At 51.4% G+C, this 21,311-nt stretch overlaps 8 protein-coding genes across 9 annotated transcripts; 5 read left to right on the plus strand and 3 right to left on the minus strand.

Annotated features, from left to right (window-relative positions):
* Positions 1 to 852: 852 nt before the first annotated feature.
* On the plus strand, positions 853 to 2,657 carry HMPREF1120_08698 (retrograde regulation protein 2; the record flags this gene model as incomplete). Its single annotated transcript, XM_009162966.1, has 4 exons — positions 853 to 1,062; positions 1,127 to 1,449; positions 1,537 to 1,900; positions 1,959 to 2,657. The coding sequence occupies 4 exons, from the start codon at positions 853 to 855 to the stop codon at positions 2,655 to 2,657; spliced, it is 1,596 nt and encodes a 531-aa protein (XP_009161214.1).
* A 986-nt stretch (positions 2,658 to 3,643) lies between these two features.
* HMPREF1120_08699 (uncharacterized protein) lies at positions 3,644 to 4,450 on the plus strand (the record flags this gene model as incomplete). The annotated part of the gene is made up of 1 exon (XM_009162967.1): positions 3,644 to 4,450. One exon carries the CDS (start codon positions 3,644 to 3,646, stop codon positions 4,448 to 4,450), a length of 807 nt encoding a protein of 268 aa, XP_009161215.1.
* On the minus strand, positions 4,271 to 7,990 carry HMPREF1120_08700 (transcriptional regulatory protein GAL4). The gene is made up of 4 exons (XM_009162968.1): positions 7,376 to 7,990; positions 6,108 to 7,311; positions 5,543 to 6,045; positions 4,271 to 5,477 (listed from the first exon to the last, which is right to left on the minus strand). Exons 1-4 carry the CDS (start codon positions 7,546 to 7,548, stop codon positions 4,727 to 4,729), a joined length of 2,631 nt encoding a protein of 876 aa, XP_009161216.1. The 5' UTR covers positions 7,549 to 7,990; the 3' UTR covers positions 4,271 to 4,726.
* A 220-nt stretch (positions 7,991 to 8,210) lies between these two features.
* Positions 8,211 to 10,014, plus strand: HMPREF1120_08701 (uncharacterized protein; the record flags this gene model as incomplete). Its single annotated transcript, XM_009162969.1, has 4 exons — positions 8,211 to 8,260; positions 8,369 to 8,618; positions 8,671 to 8,972; positions 9,030 to 10,014. The coding sequence occupies 4 exons, from the start codon at positions 8,211 to 8,213 to the stop codon at positions 10,012 to 10,014; spliced, it is 1,587 nt and encodes a 528-aa protein (XP_009161217.1).
* A 748-nt stretch (positions 10,015 to 10,762) lies between these two features.
* Positions 10,763 to 12,115, plus strand: HMPREF1120_08702 (uncharacterized protein; the record flags this gene model as incomplete). The annotated part of the gene is made up of 1 exon (XM_009162970.1): positions 10,763 to 12,115. The coding sequence occupies one exon, from the start codon at positions 10,763 to 10,765 to the stop codon at positions 12,113 to 12,115; it is 1,353 nt and encodes a 450-aa protein (XP_009161218.1).
* Positions 12,116 to 14,985: 2,870 nt separating this feature from the next.
* HMPREF1120_08703 (uncharacterized protein) lies at positions 14,986 to 17,143 on the minus strand. Its single transcript, XM_009162971.1, has one exon. The coding sequence runs from the start codon at positions 17,037 to 17,039 to the stop codon at positions 15,321 to 15,323; it is 1,719 nt and encodes a 572-aa protein (XP_009161219.1). The 5' UTR covers positions 17,040 to 17,143; the 3' UTR covers positions 14,986 to 15,320.
* A 146-nt stretch (positions 17,144 to 17,289) lies between these two features.
* HMPREF1120_08704 lies at positions 17,290 to 21,278 on the plus strand. Of its 2 annotated transcripts, none has more exons than XM_009162972.1 (3): positions 17,290 to 18,178; positions 18,252 to 19,728; positions 19,799 to 21,278. In XM_009162972.1, the coding sequence occupies exons 1-2, from the start codon at positions 17,791 to 17,793 to the stop codon at positions 19,232 to 19,234; spliced, it is 1,371 nt and encodes a 456-aa protein (XP_009161220.1). In that variant the 5' UTR covers positions 17,290 to 17,790; the 3' UTR covers positions 19,235 to 19,728; positions 19,799 to 21,278. The 2 variants fall into 2 exon arrangements, with proteins under 2 accessions (XP_009161220.1, XP_009161221.1); XM_009162973.1 differs by having other exon boundaries at positions 18,252 to 19,723.
* On the minus strand, positions 19,597 to 21,093 carry HMPREF1120_08705 (uncharacterized protein). The gene has a single exon (XM_009162974.1). It carries the CDS (start codon positions 21,018 to 21,020, stop codon positions 20,064 to 20,066), a length of 957 nt encoding a protein of 318 aa, XP_009161222.1. The 5' UTR covers positions 21,021 to 21,093; the 3' UTR covers positions 19,597 to 20,063.
* Positions 21,279 to 21,311: the final 33 nt, after the last annotated feature.

Genomic DNA, 21,311 nt, shown 5'->3' on the forward strand with positions numbered 1-21,311 from the left:
ACTAAAGCAGGGGTTAAGCGAGTCCAGCACTGCCGAAGCCTTGGCCGTCCTTGTCAATGTGCGCATCACCTGCAGATTTTCGAAGATCACACCGGCGACTTTCTGGAACGGGCCCTAGGGCAAGGTCGACTGTCGCCCTGTTGTGGAGCACGGGGGTTACCCCGTTCCCCGATTGTCCCCAAGCTTTGTCTATGTTTGACCTAGGCTCATCTGAGGCATGCATGCACACATGCATGCAAATTTATCCCACGTCCCACGCTGAAAAGCTTATGCCGACTCTACATCAGCACCCATATCCAAAGGTCGAATGATTGAGGATTGAAGGTCCATTTTATCCGTTTCTATATACCGGCATGTGAACTTCTCATGCTTTTACCGGGCGAGTTTCGCCCGACGTTAGTAATGAAGGATTCCCCGGATCCAGTCAGAAGGGGGTTTGTGGGTTAATGTGGGCTGGGTTACAATTGAAAATGGCAAACCGCCCGGATGACCATATATATTTATGTCTACACTAGCATCGCCACCACGTCAAAAGTCCATCGGTGCAAGTCCGAGTGTCGGTATCGTGTACAACACGCGCCTGATCAGCTGTCGGGCGGACTCCGTTCCCCACGGGCAGCTTCCAGAATCTATCAAAAACCTGGGCTTTGGATCCAGTTTGTTTTGTTTAAAGTCTTGCTCCTGGTTTTGGCTCCTGATTTGGCTCCTGATTTTGCTCCTGGTTTTTGTGTCTGCTTTTAATCTCTGGCCTGCCCGTGGAACGAAGTTTTTCCTTGTTCAAGAGTTTACCACCGCCAGCCCTAACATCCCCCTTGCCGGAAGTACCAGTCAAGCCCTGCGAGAACTCCCACAATGGCGGACGTGAAAGAAATCCCAGACAATGTGTCAACCCTGTCGATCAAGCAAAACGTCGAGAATGCCGAATTTGTAGCCACCAGAAAAAGAGCCGAAGCACCAGCATACATCCAGTCTCTGACTCCCGAGCAACGTGCCGCCGCCGAAAAGGCTCTCGTTCGCAAGATCGACATTCGCTTGATTCCCACCGTCATCATCATCTACATTGTAGGTCCCTGACCGTTTGGGAGCTTATCGCCAGAAGATTCGAAATCTAACGTGTTGAATCCAGTTAAACTACCTCGACCGAAACAACATTGCAGCCGCCCGTCTCGCAGGTCTCGAAGACGAACTCAAACTCCATGGCACCCAATACCAGACTGCGGTGTCGATTCTTTTCATCGGTTACTTGCTGATGCAGGTGCCCTCAAATTTGTTTTTGAACAAGTTTGGCAAGCCGGCAATTTACTTGTCTGGGGCAATGGTCGTCTGGGGTATCATTTCGACAGCCACCGCAGGCGTTCAATCGTTCGGCGGATTGATTGCTGTCCGGTTCTTCCTCGGTTTCGTCGAGGCTGCTTACTTTCCGGGTTGTCTATACTATTTGTCCATCTGGTAAGTGCAACCGCAACTGGATTCGTCTCGGCGAAGCAAAGTGAAAGCAAGAGTGGTCTGGTTTTGCTAACGGATGTTGTTGTATAGGTACACACGCAAAGAACTAGGCTTCCGCACCGCCTTGTTGTATTCCGGCTCATTGATGTCCGGCGCCTTTTCTGGACTCATCGCCGCCGGCATCACCGAAGGTCTTGACGGCGTTCACGGCCTCCGAGCCTGGCGATGGCTGTTCATCGTTGAGGGATCAATCACCATCGGAGTCGCGTTCATCGCTTATTTCATTCTGCCGAATTTCCCACGTACCACGCCCTGGCTGAGCGAAGAGGAAAAGACCCTTGCGGCATGGCGTCTCGAGGAAGATATCGGTGAAGACGACTGGGTCGACAGTGAGCACCAGTCGTTTCTGCATGGTGCGAAATTGGCGGCGCAGGATATCAAGATGTGGATTTTGGTACGCAAGCCGTTTCTCCCCCCCTCAAAGACACGCACAAACTAACTGGTACCTACAGATGATCATCCTCTTCTGCATCGTCTTCAGCGGCAGCGTGACCAACTTCTTCCCGACCGTGGTCGAAACACTAGGCTACTCCAAGATCAATTCTCTGTTGTTGACTTGTCCACCATACGTCCTGGCCGTCATCACAACCTTCATCAACGCCTGGCACGCCGACCGTACGGGCGAACGATATTTCCACATCACTGGCCCATTGTATTTCGCCGTCCTGGCATTCATTCTTGCTGCTGCAACTACCGCCACGGCACCACGGTATATTGCCATGATGCTCATGATTCCGGGCATTTACTCGGGTTATGTGGTCTGTCTGGCTTGGATCTCGAATACGTTGCCTCGACCGGCGGCCAAGAGAGCTGCTGCGATTGCGGCCATCAATGCCGTTTCGAATACCAGTTCTATTTTTGCCAGTTATATGTATCCCAAGTCGGCGGGGCCGAGGTATATTCTGGCCATGTCGTTGTGCTGTGCCACGGCGGCGATTGCGTTGATTTTTGCGACGATCTTGAGGTTCATGTTGGTCAGGTTGAATAGGAAGTTGGATCGCGGAGAGTTTGTCGAGGGGGCGATTAATAGCAATAACAATGCTGCCGCGGCCAACAAAGATGGGGAGGAGCATCGGAGAGCAAGTCTGTTGGCGGCTGGTGAGGCTGTTCCGGCCGAGGCTGCGGCTAAGGGATTCAGGTTTTTGGTCTGAATGGAATGGTCGATGGTTTTCGGCTTATGATCCCAGAGAGAACCGGGCTATGGTATGGTGCTGCGCTGAATGGAAGGGGGATGTGTAGGTACCTATGCTTGCTGTGCTAATGCATGGAACGGGGTCAGAGGCAGGGGCAATGGCAGAGGCAGAGGCATCAATGGGTCCGGCATGGCCACGCAGCTTATGTGGGTGCATTCTACCTAGGTAGGTATGTGTTGACGCGATGTGTGCATATGTGGTTGTCTTATCCAGTGATCACGACCATTTTCAAAGATTTATATTCCCCAGAACAATAATAACTGGTCTAAGTAACCAATGCTCGCGCATATTTCCACACTTCATTGGCAGACAATATCCGAGGAAATGCGTACCCTGATACTACCTAGGTACGTAACTCGATGCCCATATCAACGCCAGCACTTGCATATATACCTACGTGACAACCTAGGTAGGCTCGGTCCCCGGGCCCGTCTTTTGCATGATCAGGGGGAGAATCAATTGTGCCACCAAGCAGTGGCAGTGTCTGCACTTTGGCCAGCTTATTACAGTATGATCCATGTCCATCCGTTCTGATCCCATAGATCCTTGACACATTTCCTTTGCTGCTGTTATTACTGGTGTTCTCCTTCGGGCTGTCGCAGATCCAGACGGTCTAGATTACGAGGGCTGGACACCGTTGCAGGTTGCCGCATCCTGTATCGCATTATCACAACTACGTGGCTGCCTTCCCACCACCCAGTTTCCTGGAGCCCCCTGTGCCTGTCGAGCAGGACTGTTTCACCTTAATCCTTGTTACGAAGCGAAGCTCTTCTGCACGTGCCAAATATGCGCACCAGAGTCATTATTTAGCGAAGGAAGGAATGTCAATGTCAGCCGTTCCAAACATTTTCTCTGTAAAAGGGGTGTCCTTACAAGTAAGTACTGTCGTCTTTTGATGCTAACTAGGTCCTCCTACCCTTATTTCAATCGTCGCCGCCGCCGACATGTCTGAGAGTACCAGTACATTTGGCTCCGGCCTCCACGACACTAGTCTCCCCAATAACGCAATCTCACTCAACTCGGGCATTGTCGTCTACGGGATCATCATCAAACGACCATACCGACACTCGGACTCGCCGGCAGACCAAGACGAGTACAACGACCGTCTTGACCTGCTTGAACACGAAAAGCAAATCTATCGACGTCTCCAAGGCTGCGAAGGAATCGTGCCATTCCTAGATCTATCCGGCCCGGCCATCTTACTCCCTCTGCTCCCAGAAGGAACATTAGACCGCTACCTGAAGCGTAACAATGTGCCTCGAACACGAGCCGACCAACTGAAGTGGGTCAAGCAGATGGCCGGTACACTGGCTCGAATGCACGATCGCCGCGTCCTGTTTGTCGACGTCGCATCGAGAAATATGCTCATCCATCCCGACGGCTCGATTGTCTTTTGTGACTTTGGAGCATCGTCCATCTTTCCGCTAGAAACTGATATCTGGTCGGTACAAGAGTGCGGGTTCTCTTTTGCAACGGATATTTGCGAGCTAGGCGCCGTCATCTATGAAGTGGTTCATAATGGTGCGCGACAGATTGCTGACTTTGACGGGATCGCCGACGAATGCGGTGGTTGGCCATCCAGAGATAAACTCCCTGCTATTATTACGGACGATGTCTTTCTGGGATCCGTCATCGAGGCGTGTTGGACAAAGGGGAGGTTTCGGACGACGCATGAGCTGTGTCAGATGCTTGAAGAGGAGGATTTTCATACCAACGAGGCCGGGGTGGGTGGTGATCTGGTGTCTGGTTGATCTTGATCTCCGGTCCTGAGTAGTGAGGGTCGACTGACTGGGTATGTAAGGTACTCTGGGTGGAACGAGGTCCTCCCAACCCCTCTGATCTCAATTTGTATTATAGAATTTCATACAGCATCACATCAAGCTTACCTCGAGCACGAGAACAGGGCAGCTTCATTCTCGGGTCTTCGAGGTTGCGTTAGTTTGAAATTTTTATGCACGTTATACAGTAGGAGTATGTAAGACCACATGTGCCAGTGTGCCAACTTTGTACCACAACGCTGTACAGCACTACAGGATTAACCCCCAATCCCAATCCTGCACACCTGTGCCGATCTCTGTGCCGTCAGCAATACTAGTATCCAAAGATCCAGATCCAGATCCAGATCCACCGACCACGCCGCCGCCGCTACCGCTACCGCCTGCAGGGGCCCCGTAAGTATGGCCGCTGTTACTGCTGCTATTGTACTGCGGCGCTAATCCCATCCCGGCCATGGCAGCGTTGCTTAGTCGATCACAGTAGATGTCGTAGTTGTCGATTGCGGTGTCGACTTCTGCCATCCAGGGATCCATAAGGTCGCCTTCTCCGCCACCGCTGCCGTCTGCGGCTGCCCCAGGGCCAGTGCCGGACGCTGAGTAGGAAAAGGACGGGTTAGCCGCGAACCCAGCGGTCGGGAATAGTGTGGGCCAGGAAGAGTCCATGTTCGAATTCGGGTTGACGGTGATATCATCCTCTGTCTTGACATTGACCTCTGGGTGTGGGTGTAGTCGCGACGATTGTGGTGGTTGTGAGTGTGGGTGTGTATGTGTTTGCATGTGAGATGCTTGCGCCGCCGCCCCATGCGGTCCAAGACTGCTGCCGCATAGCCGGTAAATAATGTCACGGCATTTGGGCGCGCTTGGGTTCAAGTTGATGTTGATCATGGAATTGATGATGTCCAAGGAAGTCTGGACTTGAGTGCGCCACGATGCAGCGTCGGGATGAGAAGGATTCCGGCGCAAACAGTGGATGGGAATCAAGGCGGCTTGCAGAAGGAAGTAGCTGTAGACGAACGCAATTAGCCATCTTCAGAATTTCTGGGAAAGTTAGGGTCGGTCTCCACTTACAGAACATACCAAGCGGCCAGCCTGGTGTGTGTTCCCGCCGCCCAGAATTGATAGATGCACGAAATACATTCCTCGGCAGCTTGAAAACAGCGCATCGTGGCGACTGACTCTGCAGGCGGCGCTGACCCTGGCCCAGACGAACTGGTCCCCAAAGACTTTACAGAACCTACCAAGCCATTCTGTGCCCACCGGATCAAAAATGGTCGGTACATGATGATCCGAAGAAGGCGGAACCGCCAACGACCAATGGCGTGGCCGAGTAAGAATCCTTGTGGAAGAGGAAGGTCTTGGTCAGAGTAGTAGGCTGGAAGACTTGTCAACCAGCCTTGCACCAATTCATCGTCGAGAGAAATCAGCTCGCCTGCAGAAGGCACAGGGTTTGATATTAAGCGGTTATATATCGGTATGGTCCGGAGATGATATGACGATTGCGTCCGGATGTAAGTGTAGATGGTGGCCTCGTTGACTTCGGGAGGGACCGTGGTTGAGCTTGGGGAGAGATCCTAGATTGGCAGTTGTAAATATTTGGCGCAGACAGCACATCTGAGAGGATAATGTTACTAACCCTTTCGTGTATGTTCAGGGGAAACGCAGTTTCCACCCCAACTTGCGGCCAGTTGAGCGGCCGGCCGTAGGTCACTGTGGCTCCAACATCCAACACACATAACGACCACCACACTCGCCGTCGGATCTCCTTTTTGAACGGAGTCGTCCGCCAGCCATGGAATTCCTTGTGAAGACCCAAAGAGATCGCCATCCGCAGCGCAATACCTCCATAGTTGTAGCCGCTGTTAGGCCGATTCCTCTTTTGCAAATAGTTTGCCGCCAGGGCGAACGCCTGGACAAGATTCAAGCTTCCTGTTTCCAGCGACCCTATCGTCAGATTGCCCTTGACGCCGTTGAATAACGTAATGTGAGTGTCGTCGGAACACGTTGTCGAAACGAACGAGCCAAGAGCAGCGACCAGATTCGCCAAGATATGCCATGTGCTTGTACTTCCACCGGGACGACCATTGAGTTTGGCATATTGCTCTCTAAAGGTCGGTTCGTGCAAGATGGGAAATGTAGGATGGTAGAAGGCGAAGTAGGCGTCGACCAGGTTGTCCACGACCGCTCGAGTGATCAGCGGCTGTGTCTGCAGCCATGATAGAGACGAGGCATATTGCTCCGGACTCTTCTTGAAGAGTTGCTCCAGACTTTTCCGCCGCTCTCTCCTCAGCTCCGGTCTCTCGTCTCCTGCTTCGATCGCATTGCCCATCCATATTAGCCGTAGAAGTGCTGCGCCTGATACTGAACCCCAAAAGCCGGTGTTGGAGTCATCGGCCGTGAGCGTGGCCATGCCATCGGTAATCCTAGGTATATCGGCTTCAGCATCAGTTTCGGGGACGCTGCTCTCGCCCCCAGGATCAGGCATCGCCCATGACGGTTCTCGCTCATCCCACTCAAAGTCATCCTCGGCCGCCGGCAAACTCTCGAAAGACAGGGAAGTTCCTTGGGCATCATTTGCTGATGCTCCAACAGCTCCAGGCTGCAGAATGCTGGAGTCCGTTTTCTGCTCTGTTTGGCGAAAGAAACTTGAAGAAACAGGCTCATTGATGGTTTGAGTGGCTCCTTGTGAAGCGGATTGAGTCGCATTCGTTCCTCTGAATGCGTGGTTGGTGCCGGCAGAGGCACCATGGGCCAACATCTCAGCCAGTTGTGCTTCAGTGAAGACCGTCCTTAGCAATGCCTCGGCCTTCTCTAGCCGTTCCTCGACTTCTGTAAGATGCCTGGATCACAGACTTGATGTAAGCTTGTGGTTAGGAATGCGGAAGAGTGATTATGGAGACCCACTTTCTTGTCAACGACGACCTACTATGTTTGTCGTAGAGGCAATGTCGGTTATATCTTTGACAAATCGAGCACACGGGCATTTTTCCGTCGCATTTTCCTTTGCGTCGGCGACATTCTCGACATGATTGTCCTGCACTTGCTGCAGTCCTATCAGGCCTGTTTGCCTCAGCCATTTGCTGGAGATTCCAGCCGGACTCTGACAGAAATGGTGTGGTAGTGAAAACGTGAGCGTCAGTCGGAGCCTTGTCAAGACTAGCCACGGCCTCCCTCGACCGCGCACGCTTAATTGTCCTTGATCCTGCTACACTCTTCACACGAGGTATGCAGCGGAGAGTTCAAATCATGTCGTCGTTAACGTTTTCCCATTTTTCCTCTTGAGGAGGAAGACAGACTGTGCATCGCGTGGTCAAGGCTGAAGAAAGGATCGCCCCACGTGACCGGGGGAAGAAACGCCGCATCACGTGACGGGGCCCCGGTAAGGGGGAATTTGTCTGACCTTGGTCGCTTCTCGTGTCTATCCATTCCTGCGAAACGAGATGAAGGTACTACATCGACTTGCTATCTTGCAAACCGGTAGGTAGGGGCAGATCAGATCAACTCGTTGGTACGGATAAGAGGTAGATTGCCGAATCATGGTGTAAGCGCGTTGTACCTCTGCGCGTGGGTACGGTGGACCATTAATTTCCAAGCACAATTATGCGCTTGCCGCGCTGTGCCGCGCGGTTTCCAAGGCGCTTGATGCCTGTTTGGGACAGTTTAAACATTCGACGTATGTTCGTCACCCCGAACTTGAACCATTCTCCAGATACCAAGTCTACTCACAGTCCTTGTCAAGATGGCTTCTCCGGGGAATAGCATGCACAATTTGACAACCTTGATTAAGAGGTATGTTCAGTTCCAGCCTACCATTGCTACCTAACCAATCCCGCCCTGAATCGTCCACATGTCAATGTCCCATTGGAATATACGTGGCTAACAGTTCTGCCTGACCAGACTTGAAGCTGCCACTTCCCGGCTCGAAGACATTGCAACCTCCATAGACGGCCCCGGAGCTTCCAGCACGAACGGTTTGGCCGGCGCTGCTGTAGCCACGTCGTCAGCCTCCGGCGCTACCCCTGAAACTGCCACACTCGCCCCCGAACCTCTGCCAAAGTCTGTGGAAGCCTTTGACAAGATCATCGAAGAAGATGTCGACGCTTTTGTGAAAGCTGCAGCGAAGATCGGAGGTCTGGTGGAAGAACAGGTCAGAATAGCACGACTTGAGATGATGACGGCCATGCTGATTCCTTGTACAGGCCAAAGCTGTCAGAGATGCATTCGAGGCCGAACGGACATACCTCCTGGTATCCACGAAAGCCAAAAAGCCCGACCCGCAACCACCGGAATTGATGACCGAACTCCATCGATATACCTCTACTGTGGATGAAATACGGGAAGCCAACCGTCCCTCCCCACTCTTCACCCATCTCAGTGCCATTTCCGAAGGCATTGTAGCATTAGGATGGATTGTTGAGAAGAGACCTGCCGATTTTGTAACAGATACTCTCGGAGGCGCTCAATACTACGGCAACAAGATTCTTAAGGAGTATAAGGAGAAGTATGCTTGACACGACGAACGTATGGGATGGCACGTCACTAACTCTGGACCGTACAGGGACAAGACGCATGTCGAATTTATCCAAGCCTACTACAAGATCTTCCGATCACTTGCCGCATATGTGAAAGAGTTCTTTCCTACCGGTCTCACGTGGAACAACAAAGATGGTGTTGATGCTCTTGAGGCCCTCAAGCAGGTACAGGCCGGCACGGGGGCTGCGAAATCACCAGTCGCTGCTGGAGGTCCACCTCCTCCGCCCCCACCTCCGCTGCCCAAGTTTGACGATGATGGTTCTGCTGCTCCTCCCCTGCCTCCCTCGAGCGGGGGTGCGCAGGCTGGGGACATGTCAGCCGTTTTCAGTCAGCTGAACCAGGGATCTGCCATCACGGCAGGGCTAAGGAAGGTCGACAAGTCGGAGATGACGCACAAGAATCCGAATCTAAGAGCAGGATCGACGGTGCCTCAACGGTCCGCTTCACAAACGTCGGTATCTTCTTCGGGCCGTGGCAAATCACCATTACCCAATAAGAAGCCCGACAGCATGAGGTCTAAGAAGCCCAGTCGGAAAGAGCTTGACGGTAACAAATGGATTGTCGAGAACTTTGAGAACACTGGATCAGAAGTCATTGAAATCCCCGCGGAACTGAATCAGAGTATTCTCATATCTCGCTGCAACAAATGTGTTCTGAGAGTCACCGGCAAGGCCAATGCTATATCCATCGACAACTGTGCCGGGCTGTCGATACTGGTGGACTCTCTGGTGTCAAGCTTGGATGTCATCAAAGCCACCAAATTTCAGGTCCAGGTCGACGGAGTGGTGCCGACCTTGCTGCTGGATCAGGTGGACGGCGCGCAGATTTATTTGTCGAACGAGAGTCTAGGCACCGAGATGTTCACCAGCAAATGCAGTGCCATCAACGTGGTATTGCCGCCGAAAGAGGGCACGGATGAGGACAGCAAGGAGTTGCCCTTCCCTGAACAGATCAGGAGCGTGATCAAAGATGGTACTCTTGTCAGCGAGATTGTCGAGCATGCGGGTTAGAATTGACCTTCATATCTTATGAGGCCTTATTCGTCAATTGTGGAATATATTCTACCATTCAGCGAGGCGGTTTGAACTATTTGAATATCTAAGTAGGGGTAGAGTTGCTGTCGATCGTTGGGGTGACAAAGATCTCGACAACGACATCCGTTGTAGGATGGTGCCACCAGCTGTTGTAGGGTTGATGTCGAATCGACCGGTTAAACCGTGGTTACTTGTGATCCCAGGAGACTGCTGCCTGAGTTACGCTCATAGTAATACCAGAACCAGAATACATGTCCCTGGCACACTGCTCGCATCTGATCTTCCTGTAAGTTACAATATGTGTGGTCAAAACTGTCCAGTATATCTATCCTATGCATGCTATTCAGAATAAATATTACTCCAATCAGAGCATCCCCATTGTTTTTATTTCAACCTCATTCCCTACTGCGAGGGACTCTGATTTACCAAGCTCACTCTGACATGTCTGCCTGAAGACTTTCTCCTGATTTGGGAGCTGTCCACTCGGGCAATCCTTCAACCGCCAGGGTCTAAGGGAGCGTGGCGTTCAGTTCAAAGCATATTGCACTACCCCAGCCTTACAGCCTTATCTCAACTCCACCACCAAGAATCACAGCGCACAGCACATCTGGACGAGTTTCCAGACCACTCCTCGACTCGAAGGGGAATACCGATTGACTTACCCGGAACTACTCTATCATCTCAGACCTAGACGGCCCGGTCTAACCGCCCACGGTCTTCACCCATGGGATCCCCGTCATCTGAGACGCAGACGCCCGGGGGCATCAAGACTCGCATCCTCATCATCTCAGACACCCACTCGGCTTTACCTTACGGACATCCTGGACGCTCTGAGTCACAGCTGACACAGAACGATGCCTCGGGCTCAGGCTCAGGAGCATCAGCATCAGCACCAGCACCAGCACCATCCTTACACTGCGGTGGTCCTCCGTCAAAGGTGTCACAATCTACCTCTACCACCACCTTCACGTCAAGATTCAAATCGATATTCAAACCCAAACCCAAAACCGAATTCAAAGTCTTGTCCAAATCCGACTCCGACTCCCAGTCCCTACTTCAGTCATCTCCATTACGTCACCCGCTCCCGCGCGCCGATGTTCTCCTCCATTGCGGCGACCTGACAATGAACGGATCCATAGATCAACACCGCCGAGCCATCGAGCTAATCGATTCGGTCCAGGCGGACCTCAAGATTGTGATCCCTGGGAACCACGACATCACGCTCGATCGAGCATACTACGAACGCCACCCCAACTTGCACGCCTCGTACGCCAAATACCCGCCTGAGACGCTCGACGAGATCCGCACGCTTTATGACTCCCCTGAGGCCAGAGATCGTGGAATCCGATATCTCGAAGAAGGGACTGAGTCGTTCGTCCTCCGCAACGGCGCAAGGTTGACTGTCTATGCCAGCGCGTGGCAGCCGGAATTCTGGAATTGGGCGTTTGGTTATGAGAGAGGTGTTGATCGGTTTAATGTTGGCTCCGACTCCAGTCCAGAGAATCCGGTGCCGGGTTTCGTCGAACCTACTTATCAAGCTGGTGATGGTTCAGATGCAACTACTCAGACTGCAGCTAGGGCGGCCATGGATTCGGATCATCCTCGAAATACCAATGCTTTGCTCAGACAATTCGGATACAACGTGGATATCATGCTCACTCACGGCCCGCCATACGGAATCCTAGATCGTACGAAAACCAACGTCAACGTTGGCTGCGAACACCTCCGTCGAGCCGTTGAGCGGTGTCGGCCTAGGGTGCATTGTTTCGGCCATATCCACGAGGCATGGGGCGCGGAGAGGAAGAAGTGGGAAGATACGAGCAACTCCGCCACAAGTAAGGTTGAGGTTCTCGGCGGCGTACCGTTACCATCCGAGTCCAACGAATCTCAGTCTCAGTCTCAGCCCCAAACGGAAAAAGAAAAGGAGGTCGTGCTTCTCGACGCCACTGATATAACAGCGGGAAAAGAAACCCTCTTCGTTAATGCGAGTATTATGAATCTCCAGTATAAGCCCGTCAATGCGCCGTGGCTGGTTGATTTGATGTTGTCCCCTGCCAGTGCGGCGGCGGATGGGTAGAATACTAGAGTCTAGACCAATCCAGTTACAGTGATACTGCAGTGTGAAAGCGACTGAGTTGGCAGAAGGAGGATGATGTCGCTTGGCCCTGAGGCGGAGACTGAGTAGCGTGGTCACAGCTGTGAGCCAGGCAAGGGGCCCTCAGCCCACAATTCGGCCCCTAGTTCCCAGTTTCCGGCGTGTCCAAGCTTTGGAAGGGCCGAGTTCCGGGCACCACAATACCGGTTATTGTTGCCATCAGCTGCTGCCTACAACATTGTAGGGTAGGCTCAAGTTCATTCTTTCTGGTTATACACGTAAGTGGAAAATCGCCGCAATTTGCACTGCATGCGCTTGTGGCCGTCGCTCGCAGTTCTTTCATTCCAACCTTCCATCGAAGAGCACGAAAGAATTTGGAGCCATGACAGGAGCTCTCAAGGCTAGAAGCACTACGATCCACCTATCGTTTCACTGAACGATGCTACACCCACCGTAGCCTTAGTACGACCCTCTTTCCTCCCTGCGCTTCCCGAAAGTCCCTCCAAACATTCGTTATCGCTGTCGGGGGAAAGATGCTGTTCGATCCTGGACCCTTCCTGCGCGCTGCGAGATCCTTTTTCTCCCTCCTCTCCATTCTAAGGGCGCTTTGCACGAAATGCCTTGAAACCCTTCGTCGTCCAAGTAACACAGACATTGATTCGATATCATTTGAAGCATTGCAATTCCTTGCTGCAGGGAAATCAGGAATCGTCTATGGGGTTGATGACAAGAGAATCTTAAAAGAATTTCAAGAGAGCGACAGAGGCGAAGTTGAACGTCGAGCATATCACCGTCTCGGATCGCACCCCAATATTGCAAAATTACTAGGTACCCGGAAAGATGGTTCCATTATTCTCGAACGAGGCGAAGTCCTTCGGACAATCTGTCGATCTCCCTCCGCAATTGAGATTCCGATCCAGATGAAGTTGAGCTGGCTGAAGCAAGCTGCAAGAGGTTATCAGCATGTACATAACTGGAATATTATCCACGGGGATGTTGGCTGTAACAATATGATTCTAACAAGAGATGGTTGCCTGAAGATAATCGACTTTGAAGGTTGCAGCATCGACGGTGAACCAGCAGATTCCTGCTACGAATGGTTCAGTTATCGACCATCAATACCTCGGGTGAATCGACGCACGGACATTTTTGCATTTGGTTGTGCAATCTACGAAATTATAACTGGAAGACCACCACACCATGAACTCGAGTCATCGAATGACCGATATCAGCAGGTTGAGCAGCTATACACAAACAATTGCTTTCCCGACGTCACCTCTCTACCTCTGGGTCGGTTAATCGAGAGCTGCTGGCGTGGCGACTTCACCTCTATGAGTGACGTTCTTCGAGAGCTAGAAACATTTCACCCTCTTCCCAAACTTTGTTAAATGGACCGAGGCGTCGTAAGCTTCGGCACAGGAGAGTACTCTTTCTGTCACTCCACAGCTACCTAATGTCATGCGAGCTAGTATCTTCATAGAGATACTCCGATCTGCCCGTAGTATCATTTCAACTGATTTACTACGACCTTTGCCCAAATTCTGCCACTGTTCAGACTTGATAACCATTCATAGGTGACGGAGTCTAGCCGTGAAGATCCACCTATTATTCATTGATGGTCAGAGTATATGTATACTGATAAAAGTACGGCTCAGCGCTTACCCATTTGACTTGATAGATTTCAAGTGATATCCCCGAATCCCGACATGCTGGGCATGCCCCTCCTTTTCTAGAAGGGAGCTGATCGAAACCTGGATCGTGCGTGGGATTGCCACACGGAGGGCCTGGTTTTGGCGAATCGACGCATCTCTTGCGTAGGCGTGGTTCTATCTTATGTTGTGGTTGCCTTGTGCACTCTCCTCGAACAGCATGGGTTATGCCGTAAGAAGACATTATGAGGTATGCTCAGTGATCCGTTAAAAGCAGTATGAAAGGGTAATGTTTGTAACTCGACAAATCCCGCCTGAGGCTAGTATATCCAAGGTAGGCATATGGCATATGACTTAATCTAGACTTGGTAGTTTGCTGTTGGAAGCCTGAGGCACAATCTAGACCGAGAGAGGCTTATCTATTTATTATCTGTACATTATAGCAAAGCCGTGCATATACTAGTAAAAATCAGGTAAATAGGATGCAATGGCCTCAGTTTGTCAACTTGGATGTCACTATATTGCACTGCACTGCAGGGATTTAGATAAATACAGGATATGCATAGTTGTTTTGGCTTTTCTTGCACATTAACCTGGCTCGCACAAAGGATACAAGAAGCGCGGACAGATTCATCAGCAGTCTCAGTTGGTTTGCAATGTGCTTTGAACTGGAATAAGTTGATGATGCGACAGAGTCGCGATTATCGGTCAAGTTGTGCTTGGGAATTCTGGACCTAGAATTAATACCCTTGTCACTCCTAACACTAAGGTGTTGACAATTCAAGGAATTGCTGCCTCCTAGATTGTTGAGGAGAATCACAGTATTACTCTTTACTGACTTTATAATTTCAACTCAATAATTAATAGATAAACTCTAATATAGCTATTAAGGCTCCACTGAAGTTCCTTTATGGCCTACTGAAGGACTCCTTGTTCGTTGTTCACCTCCCAACAACACATGTGCCTGGAGCACTCTAGGTTAAATCTGTGCTGAGACCCAGGAGGCCTTGATCGTTGCCTTTATGTAAGAGCCCCGGACCTTGCCTTAGTCTTGCGGGCTCGTTCTCGCGTCCACTTTGAATGGTCGCGGTGCCAAAGCGAGATTTAGATTCCTCAAGCGACAGACCGGGCGCTACCTACCTAGGTACCTTATAGTCGGTCGTCACTTTATGATGGAGTAGGGCCCGCAAGGTCACCTCAGTTGCGGTGATGGTAGTAACCCAGATGGGTGAACGTGACAACCCAGGAGAATTAAGACAATAGACACGCAAGAGGGTGAGCAGGACGGAACAAGAGGGTTGACAAAAAGGAACAACGGAACATTCATGGGTGAGGATTGTGAAGCCTGTTCTTATACCAATATAGATAACATGTTGATAAGGGCCTTAGCCAAGTGGCCTTGTTCCAGGAACACAGTATTTCAAACTCTCTTGACAACCAGTAACCATACCCCCTTTTCTGCCTGTATATAGAGCTGGCACATCCCAGATCAACAGGTGTCTGGATTCGTCCTCTATGAACCTCACTGCCAGGGCTCTCTATTTCTTCCGCCATTCCCAGCCTTGCACGAGCGCGAGCTGGGGGTCAAATCTTGCGCCTCGTAGCCCGCTCTCCTTCCTGAACAAGGGATAAAGATTGCCACGCCGTTTGCGACCGCGCCGGGTAGGAAAATATTTAATTCCTAATTTCTCGAGAAGCTGTATAGCTTCCTCTGGCAATGGGCGCGGCGGAGGCGGTTTGTGTGGGGGCGGCAACGGGAGCGGAGTCGAAAATGCCATGGCAAGGCGCTTGGATTCGGATCTGGACTTTGGGGCGGATGATTTTGATGTAGATGGCGAGCGTGATGACGACAAAGACGCAGAGCCCGCTTTGGAGTTTTTCCCAGCATTATCAACTGCGTTGTTGGTTCCAGTTCCAGCCCTGTTGCTGGTCTCATTGCCGTCCTGAGCCCCAGTATCAACCGAAAGGTCTTCCATTCCAGGAAGATCTGGCGAATCGAAAGTCAGGCTCCAGAGTTCGTGCTTAGTTGGAGGCGGCTTGTCCACCAGACTCGGCGGCGCAGTGAGGACGTCTCCAGCAACACTCTCCAGCACAACAATGACAGACTCCGCCAGTTTACGATCTTCATTAGTCACTGCTAATCGTAGAACATCAATACATAATTCTTCATTCGGCATGATATGCATTGTCTCAACATATCCATACCAGACCCATTTTGTGACGTCCAAACAGCCGTGCTGAGATGCCTGGATGAGAACATGCAGCAGCGTCGGTCGGGGAAAGAAGAACCCCATATCAGACAATTGATACAAGACTTGCAGCAAGCCCTCGAAATCGTGCCGATCGCAAATGGCGTGGACATAGATGGTCCATATCCAGGGTGGAATAGGGATTTGTTTCTGCTGTAGATTCTCCATCTCAACTGTCGCAAGCTCGAGCTGGCCTTCCCGGATCATGGCCACAACGTTAAAGTGGGCGTATTGTTCCGGGATCGTAATCCATTGCTCACGGAGTTTCTGAATGATGGCGGTACGAAGATAGGTGTCCGGATGGACTGCGAGAACCGTCAAGACTGCATAATATATAGCGGGTTCAATCAGCACGCCCTCCCGCTCCATTTCTTCCAGTATGATCTTGAGGTTTCCCACCGATCCAAGTTCAGGCAAGCAATTGGCAAGAATCAATGCTTCATAATGAGCAGCTGAAGGCTTAACTTTGCGGTCTTCAATCAGGATTTTCAGAATGTTTCGGATTGCGTGTGGGTGCGGATAATTTCGTGCAACCCATTTCAACTCGTCTTCCAGCGTTTCGGTAGACGCAATGCTCCGATCCAGGGGCTTCTGAGTGCGGCCTTTCTTGGATGGGACCTTGTAGTTGCGTCCACGTTGTTGAATTTCGCGAAGCAGCGGCGGGTAGCGTTTAGGTGGGAGGAGTCTTCTTAGGTATTGGCGGCCAGTGTCCTCAGAGCTCTGTCCTCCTTCCTCTGCCTTTTCCTTCTGTCCATCCGTCCACGGAACCTTAGTGTTGGATGTATTATTCCCCTGCGGCTCGTGAAGCGTTTGCGAACCTGACGATTTGGTCGGCTGACTGGTAAAGCCACCAGCTAACAAAGCATCATGACGGTCGGAAGACTGAGACGCTCGGCCCCCGTTCAACCCTGGCTTCCAGCTCCCCGGGGTAACTCGAGTAAGGGTTCGGCGCAGGGCCAATGCCTGGAGACTGTGTGTTAGGCCATGTTTAGCAAGAGACCTATGCATCAGCTACGCATAGCTGGTGCAGATCAGCGAGCGAGGTACTCTCTGCGCTTAGAATTAACAGCCTACTTGCTAGTCTCAGTATTTGTTCCCGCCGTTGAAGCTGCCAGCAAGAAGCAAAAAAAAGTTGATCGTTCCGAGTCGGTCGCGGTTCGCCCGGTTTGGAAAAGGGAGATGCCGCCTTGTAGTGTCGCTAAAGCAGCGCCTGAAGATTGACGATTTCGTTCTTGCCAGTGATTCATGTTCATCTAACCTCCAATTGCTTTCACCTCATCTATCAACGTCAACTCTAGCAGCATAGACAATCGTTACTCCGTCGTAGGTGATTGAAAAGGTAGGACTAATGTTCCAGACAAGAGACTGAAACAAATCGAAGTTGTGTTGCAGCCACGGGTTTTTAGACTGGAGGCGGCTGATGGAGTAAGACGTGGCCAGGCCGACTCGCCAGAGACCTACGCCCTGCATGCTCACGGCGGGCATATGTGAGACTTCTGGAACTGCAGGCAGTGCTTGCTGCCAGAGCCATCAAATTTCGCAGATAAAGGTGTGTCTCGCCGTCTGGCCCGTTTAAAACACGGTTGGCAGAGCTTTATATCAACCTCTGTCCACAAGAAAGGAGCAACAAGCTGCCCATCGGCCATGTCCGAGCTTGAATCTGGAAAATTGGGATTTGAAGAAATCCCTGGACAAACGGCGGCCTGATATATGAGGGTTGTAAGGTAGCAGAATGCCTGCCTAAAGCGGTGCTGAGAAAATGTCCTGGCCCGCTACTGAGCGAGGCCGCGAACTACAGCAACTTTCCTCGCCTGTTACGGTCCCACAGGAAGGCGAGCACGAACCTACGCCATTGGACGAGGAATCACATCCCCGCGAGGCATCATCACTCCCACCTCCGGATGGTGGCAGGGCAGCCTGGCGACTTCTTTTATCGTCCTTTGTCTTCGAGGCCTTGCTCTGGGGCTTTCCACTGTCATTTGGCGTCTTCCAAGACTATTACACGCAACTGGCTCAATTCAAAGATGACCCGTACGTCTCTGTTATCGGCACAGTCGCCACCGGTTTGACATACATGGCTGCTCCAGTCGTAATTCCTCTGACCAAGCGGTATGCAATATGGAGGCGTCGGATGGTATGGATCGGATGTAGGTTTTCGTCGCGTGCCGGTTGGCTTACCACTGTCAAGCAATAGTAGCGCTAATCGCACATACTGTACAGGGACCCTTTGCCTCATTGGGTTGATCGCCGGATCTTTCGCCACGACCCTCAATACACTTGTTCTCACACAGGGTGTCTTGTACGGTTTGGGCTTTACCATATCTGAATATCCGATCCTCTCCATGATCAATGAGTATTGGATCTCTCGACGGGGCATGGCTTACGGCTTCATATGCGCCTCCTCGGGCCTCTCAGGCGCGGGCTTTCCGTTCCTGATCAACCAACTACTCGCGCGATATGGCTATCAGACAACGCTTCGAAGCATAGCAATCGGACTGTTCGTCTTGACTGGCCCACTAATACCGAACTTCAAGGGGCGGCTACCCGAAAGCGAAAGCACTGCTCCCGGCAAGACAGACTGGTCATTCCTCAAGACAAGCTTGTTCTGGGTCTACAGTGCCAGTAACCTTGCAATGGGCTTGGCATACTTCTTTCCATCACTATATCTGCCCTCGTATGCCACAGCGCATGGAATGGGGTCGATGCGCGGTGCTCTCCTGCTCGCTGTCATGAGCATATCCCAGGTCCTGGGCCAGATGACCTTCGGGTACCTTTCAGATCGAAGACTCCCTCTCAGCATTCTTACCATCAGCTCCCCATTGGTCGCTGGCGTTGCGGCATACACCTGCTGGGGCCTGGCTCGCAGCATGTCTCTCCTCGCAGTTTTCGCTGTGATTTACGGCTCCTTTGGAGCTGGATACACCGCTCTCTGGGGTCGCATAGGCATGAAAATCAGCAGTGAGCCGACCGCCGCGTTTGCTGCATTCGGTCTGTTGAATTTCGGCAAGGGCGTCGGGAATGTGCTTGCTGGACCTATCGGGAGCACCCTGGTGAAACACGGTGCTGTCATTGTCGACCATTATGGCGCCGGGAAGTACGAGAACGTGGTACTGTTTGTGGGATCTGCAATGATGCTGAGCGCTGCCATCATTGCAATTCAAAACCTACAGAGTTCTAAGCTGACGAATTTGCTCCGACAATAAAACTTTGGACGAGCGAGAGAACATCTCCACTTCGACAGTGCCCCCTACGGACTGTGTAGCGCCACGGGTGGGAGACAGTTGAGCCATCGTGCCTCATCCACACGACCCAGCAGCAACCCCTTTTGCGCTGGGCAGTTGCGGCGCTACGGCCGTGAGCGAAGTCCAAGTTCCCTTGATTAACTCAAGCGTCCAGAAAGACATCAACCTTGCACAATCTAAAACCATGAGATACAGTTCTATCACTATCCTGGTAGGTGGAGGTATTTTATCTTCATGTGGTTTCGATGCTATGCCTTGCATGGTAATGGCTGGAGAACCTTACACCAACTCAACTCAACTACAGTGGGACCTCGCGTGTTTTTTGGGCCAAGAGGCTATTGCCATTGTCTTGGTCTGATCGACTATAATAGATCGTACAACGCTGTAACACGAGCCTGCCGCGAGAGGTTTCCTCGTGGACACAGTCCAAGATGGAGTTCTGGGTTCCAGGTACAGTATGATCCCCCACGTCTCGCCCTTCTGGTTCCATGTATATCTGCTTTGGATAATACTTACACTGGCAAGTGAGTCCAACAGTGACAGGTCCACAAAAACTGTTTACCTTTTTATTGTCCAAATAAAAATTAAGTCAACCACATGTCCCCAATCAGCAAAGAAAGTGCACTCTTCCAGGAATTTCTTTTCCACCGCCCACCTGCCTAGTAACCTGGGACTTGCTTGACACACCACAGAAGCAAACTGGGATCCTCAGATCATTGCCACGAGCATCGGCAAAAGCAATGGAACTTGTGGCTATTCACGCATCTGGAATAACTCGAAGAAATCTACATCAATCTGAATCCACGCCATTTTCGGCCGGCATTCCCGAATCGTCGTGTATGAGCGGTCGAGGTCCAGCACCTAAAGTCGTCATATACTGCCTGCATTCCTCTCTTCTGCTTTCGATAAAATCAGAGGTCAATACCTGCCCCAGCACTTCGTTTTGGCTGCCGAGTGTTCCAATGGTCTTTGCGAGGTCCTCGATGCAAGCAAATTTCCCATACCAGCAGTCGCGAATAACACGCTCCTTCATGTCGTTTGGGTCCAAATGGGGAAAATCCATATTCTGCAGTTTGTCGACGGTGATAGGGCCGTGCTCCTCCCCGAACCATTGATCATCGTACGGTTCATACCCCTTCACCATATAGTAGAAAACCGAACCGATGGCAAATTGCTCAGTGCGTGGACCTAAAAGACCAAAATAGCCTCGAAGGTCACCAGCTTCATCCCCTAATACTCTGCAATATGGTGCCGTCCCCACCTCAACATCCGTCCCAATGGCCTGAGTATTGTCAAAGTCGGCGAGCTTGAGGTGGTCTTCGGCATCAAGCAGGAGATTCGCCGGTCGAATATCAGCGTGCGCAAGTCCGAGAGATTCCAGCCAAGCTGCAGCCATTGCCAACTCTTTTGCCCATCGCAAGATTAAAGGCTCCGGTTCAGTTGTGCATGCCACGACTTGTCCCGTGGCTGGATTTCTGCTTTGTCGACTTCGAAGTCGCATCTCCAGATTCCCCCCTGAAAGCCGCTGCATGAAGTTCAGGTTGGGGACACGCATAAAGCTGTAGACGATATGGGGGCAGGGAGCATGGCGTTCAAGGATGTCGAAAATACGTTTCTCGTTCTCGAAACGCGGATCGCCATGTTCTATTGCGTACTTCAGAGCAATATGGTCAGATAGTTCGAAAACTAGCCCGAGATCACCCCATCCCAGAAGTTTGTAGATTTCTTGCAAGGGAAGGGATTGCATGTTCTGTGAATGATTTTGGGGATAGTCAAGGGCAACTCTTGCAGTGGTTTATTACCTAAGATATCTGGAGCGCTGCGTGGCACCTACTAGTGGGTGCCTGGTACGGAAGAGGAAAGGTGAGGTCTACTTACTTGCGCTAACAAGTGCCAAGACTATCTGATGCATCTTGTCAGCCACTGCAGTGCCCGCGATTCCCACAGAGACCGTTGCCAAGGCGCTAATCCCCGCAAGACTAAAAGTAGTACAAGTGGATTGCTGAAGGAAAGTACCTGCGATGAGGTAGGTCGCTCG

This window comes from Exophiala dermatitidis (assembly GCF_000230625.1).
Source record: "Exophiala dermatitidis NIH/UT8656 unplaced genomic scaffold supercont1.7, whole genome shotgun sequence".
Classification (NCBI taxonomy): Eukaryota; Fungi; Ascomycota; class Eurotiomycetes; order Chaetothyriales; family Herpotrichiellaceae; genus Exophiala; species Exophiala dermatitidis.

Bases quoted from the DNA above. Each gene is read 5' to 3' on its own strand.
- HMPREF1120_08700 (XM_009162968.1), bottom strand. From the start codon at position 7,548: ATGGCTGAGGCAAACAGGCCTGATAGGACTGCAGCAAGTGCAGGACAA. The intron at 7,312-7,375 runs GTGGGTCTCCAT...TCTGTGATCCAG, and splicing joins AGGTCGTCGTTGACAAGAAA to GCATCTTACAGAAGTCGAGG. The intron at 6,046-6,107 runs GTTAGTAACATT...CTGCCAATCTAG, and splicing joins CCCTGAACATACACGAAAGG to GATCTCTCCCCAAGCTCAAC.
- HMPREF1120_08703 (XM_009162971.1), bottom strand. From the start codon at position 17,039: ATGCATAGGTCTCTTGCTAAACATGGCCTAACACACAGTCTCCAGGCA.
- HMPREF1120_08704 (XM_009162972.1), top strand. From the start codon at position 17,791: ATGTCCTGGCCCGCTACTGAGCGAGGCCGCGAACTACAGCAACTTTCC. The intron at 18,179-18,251 runs GTAGGTTTTCGT...CATACTGTACAG, and splicing joins TCGGATGGTATGGATCGGAT to GGACCCTTTGCCTCATTGGG.
- HMPREF1120_08705 (XM_009162974.1), bottom strand. From the start codon at position 21,020: ATGCAATCCCTTCCCTTGCAAGAAATCTACAAACTTCTGGGATGGGGT.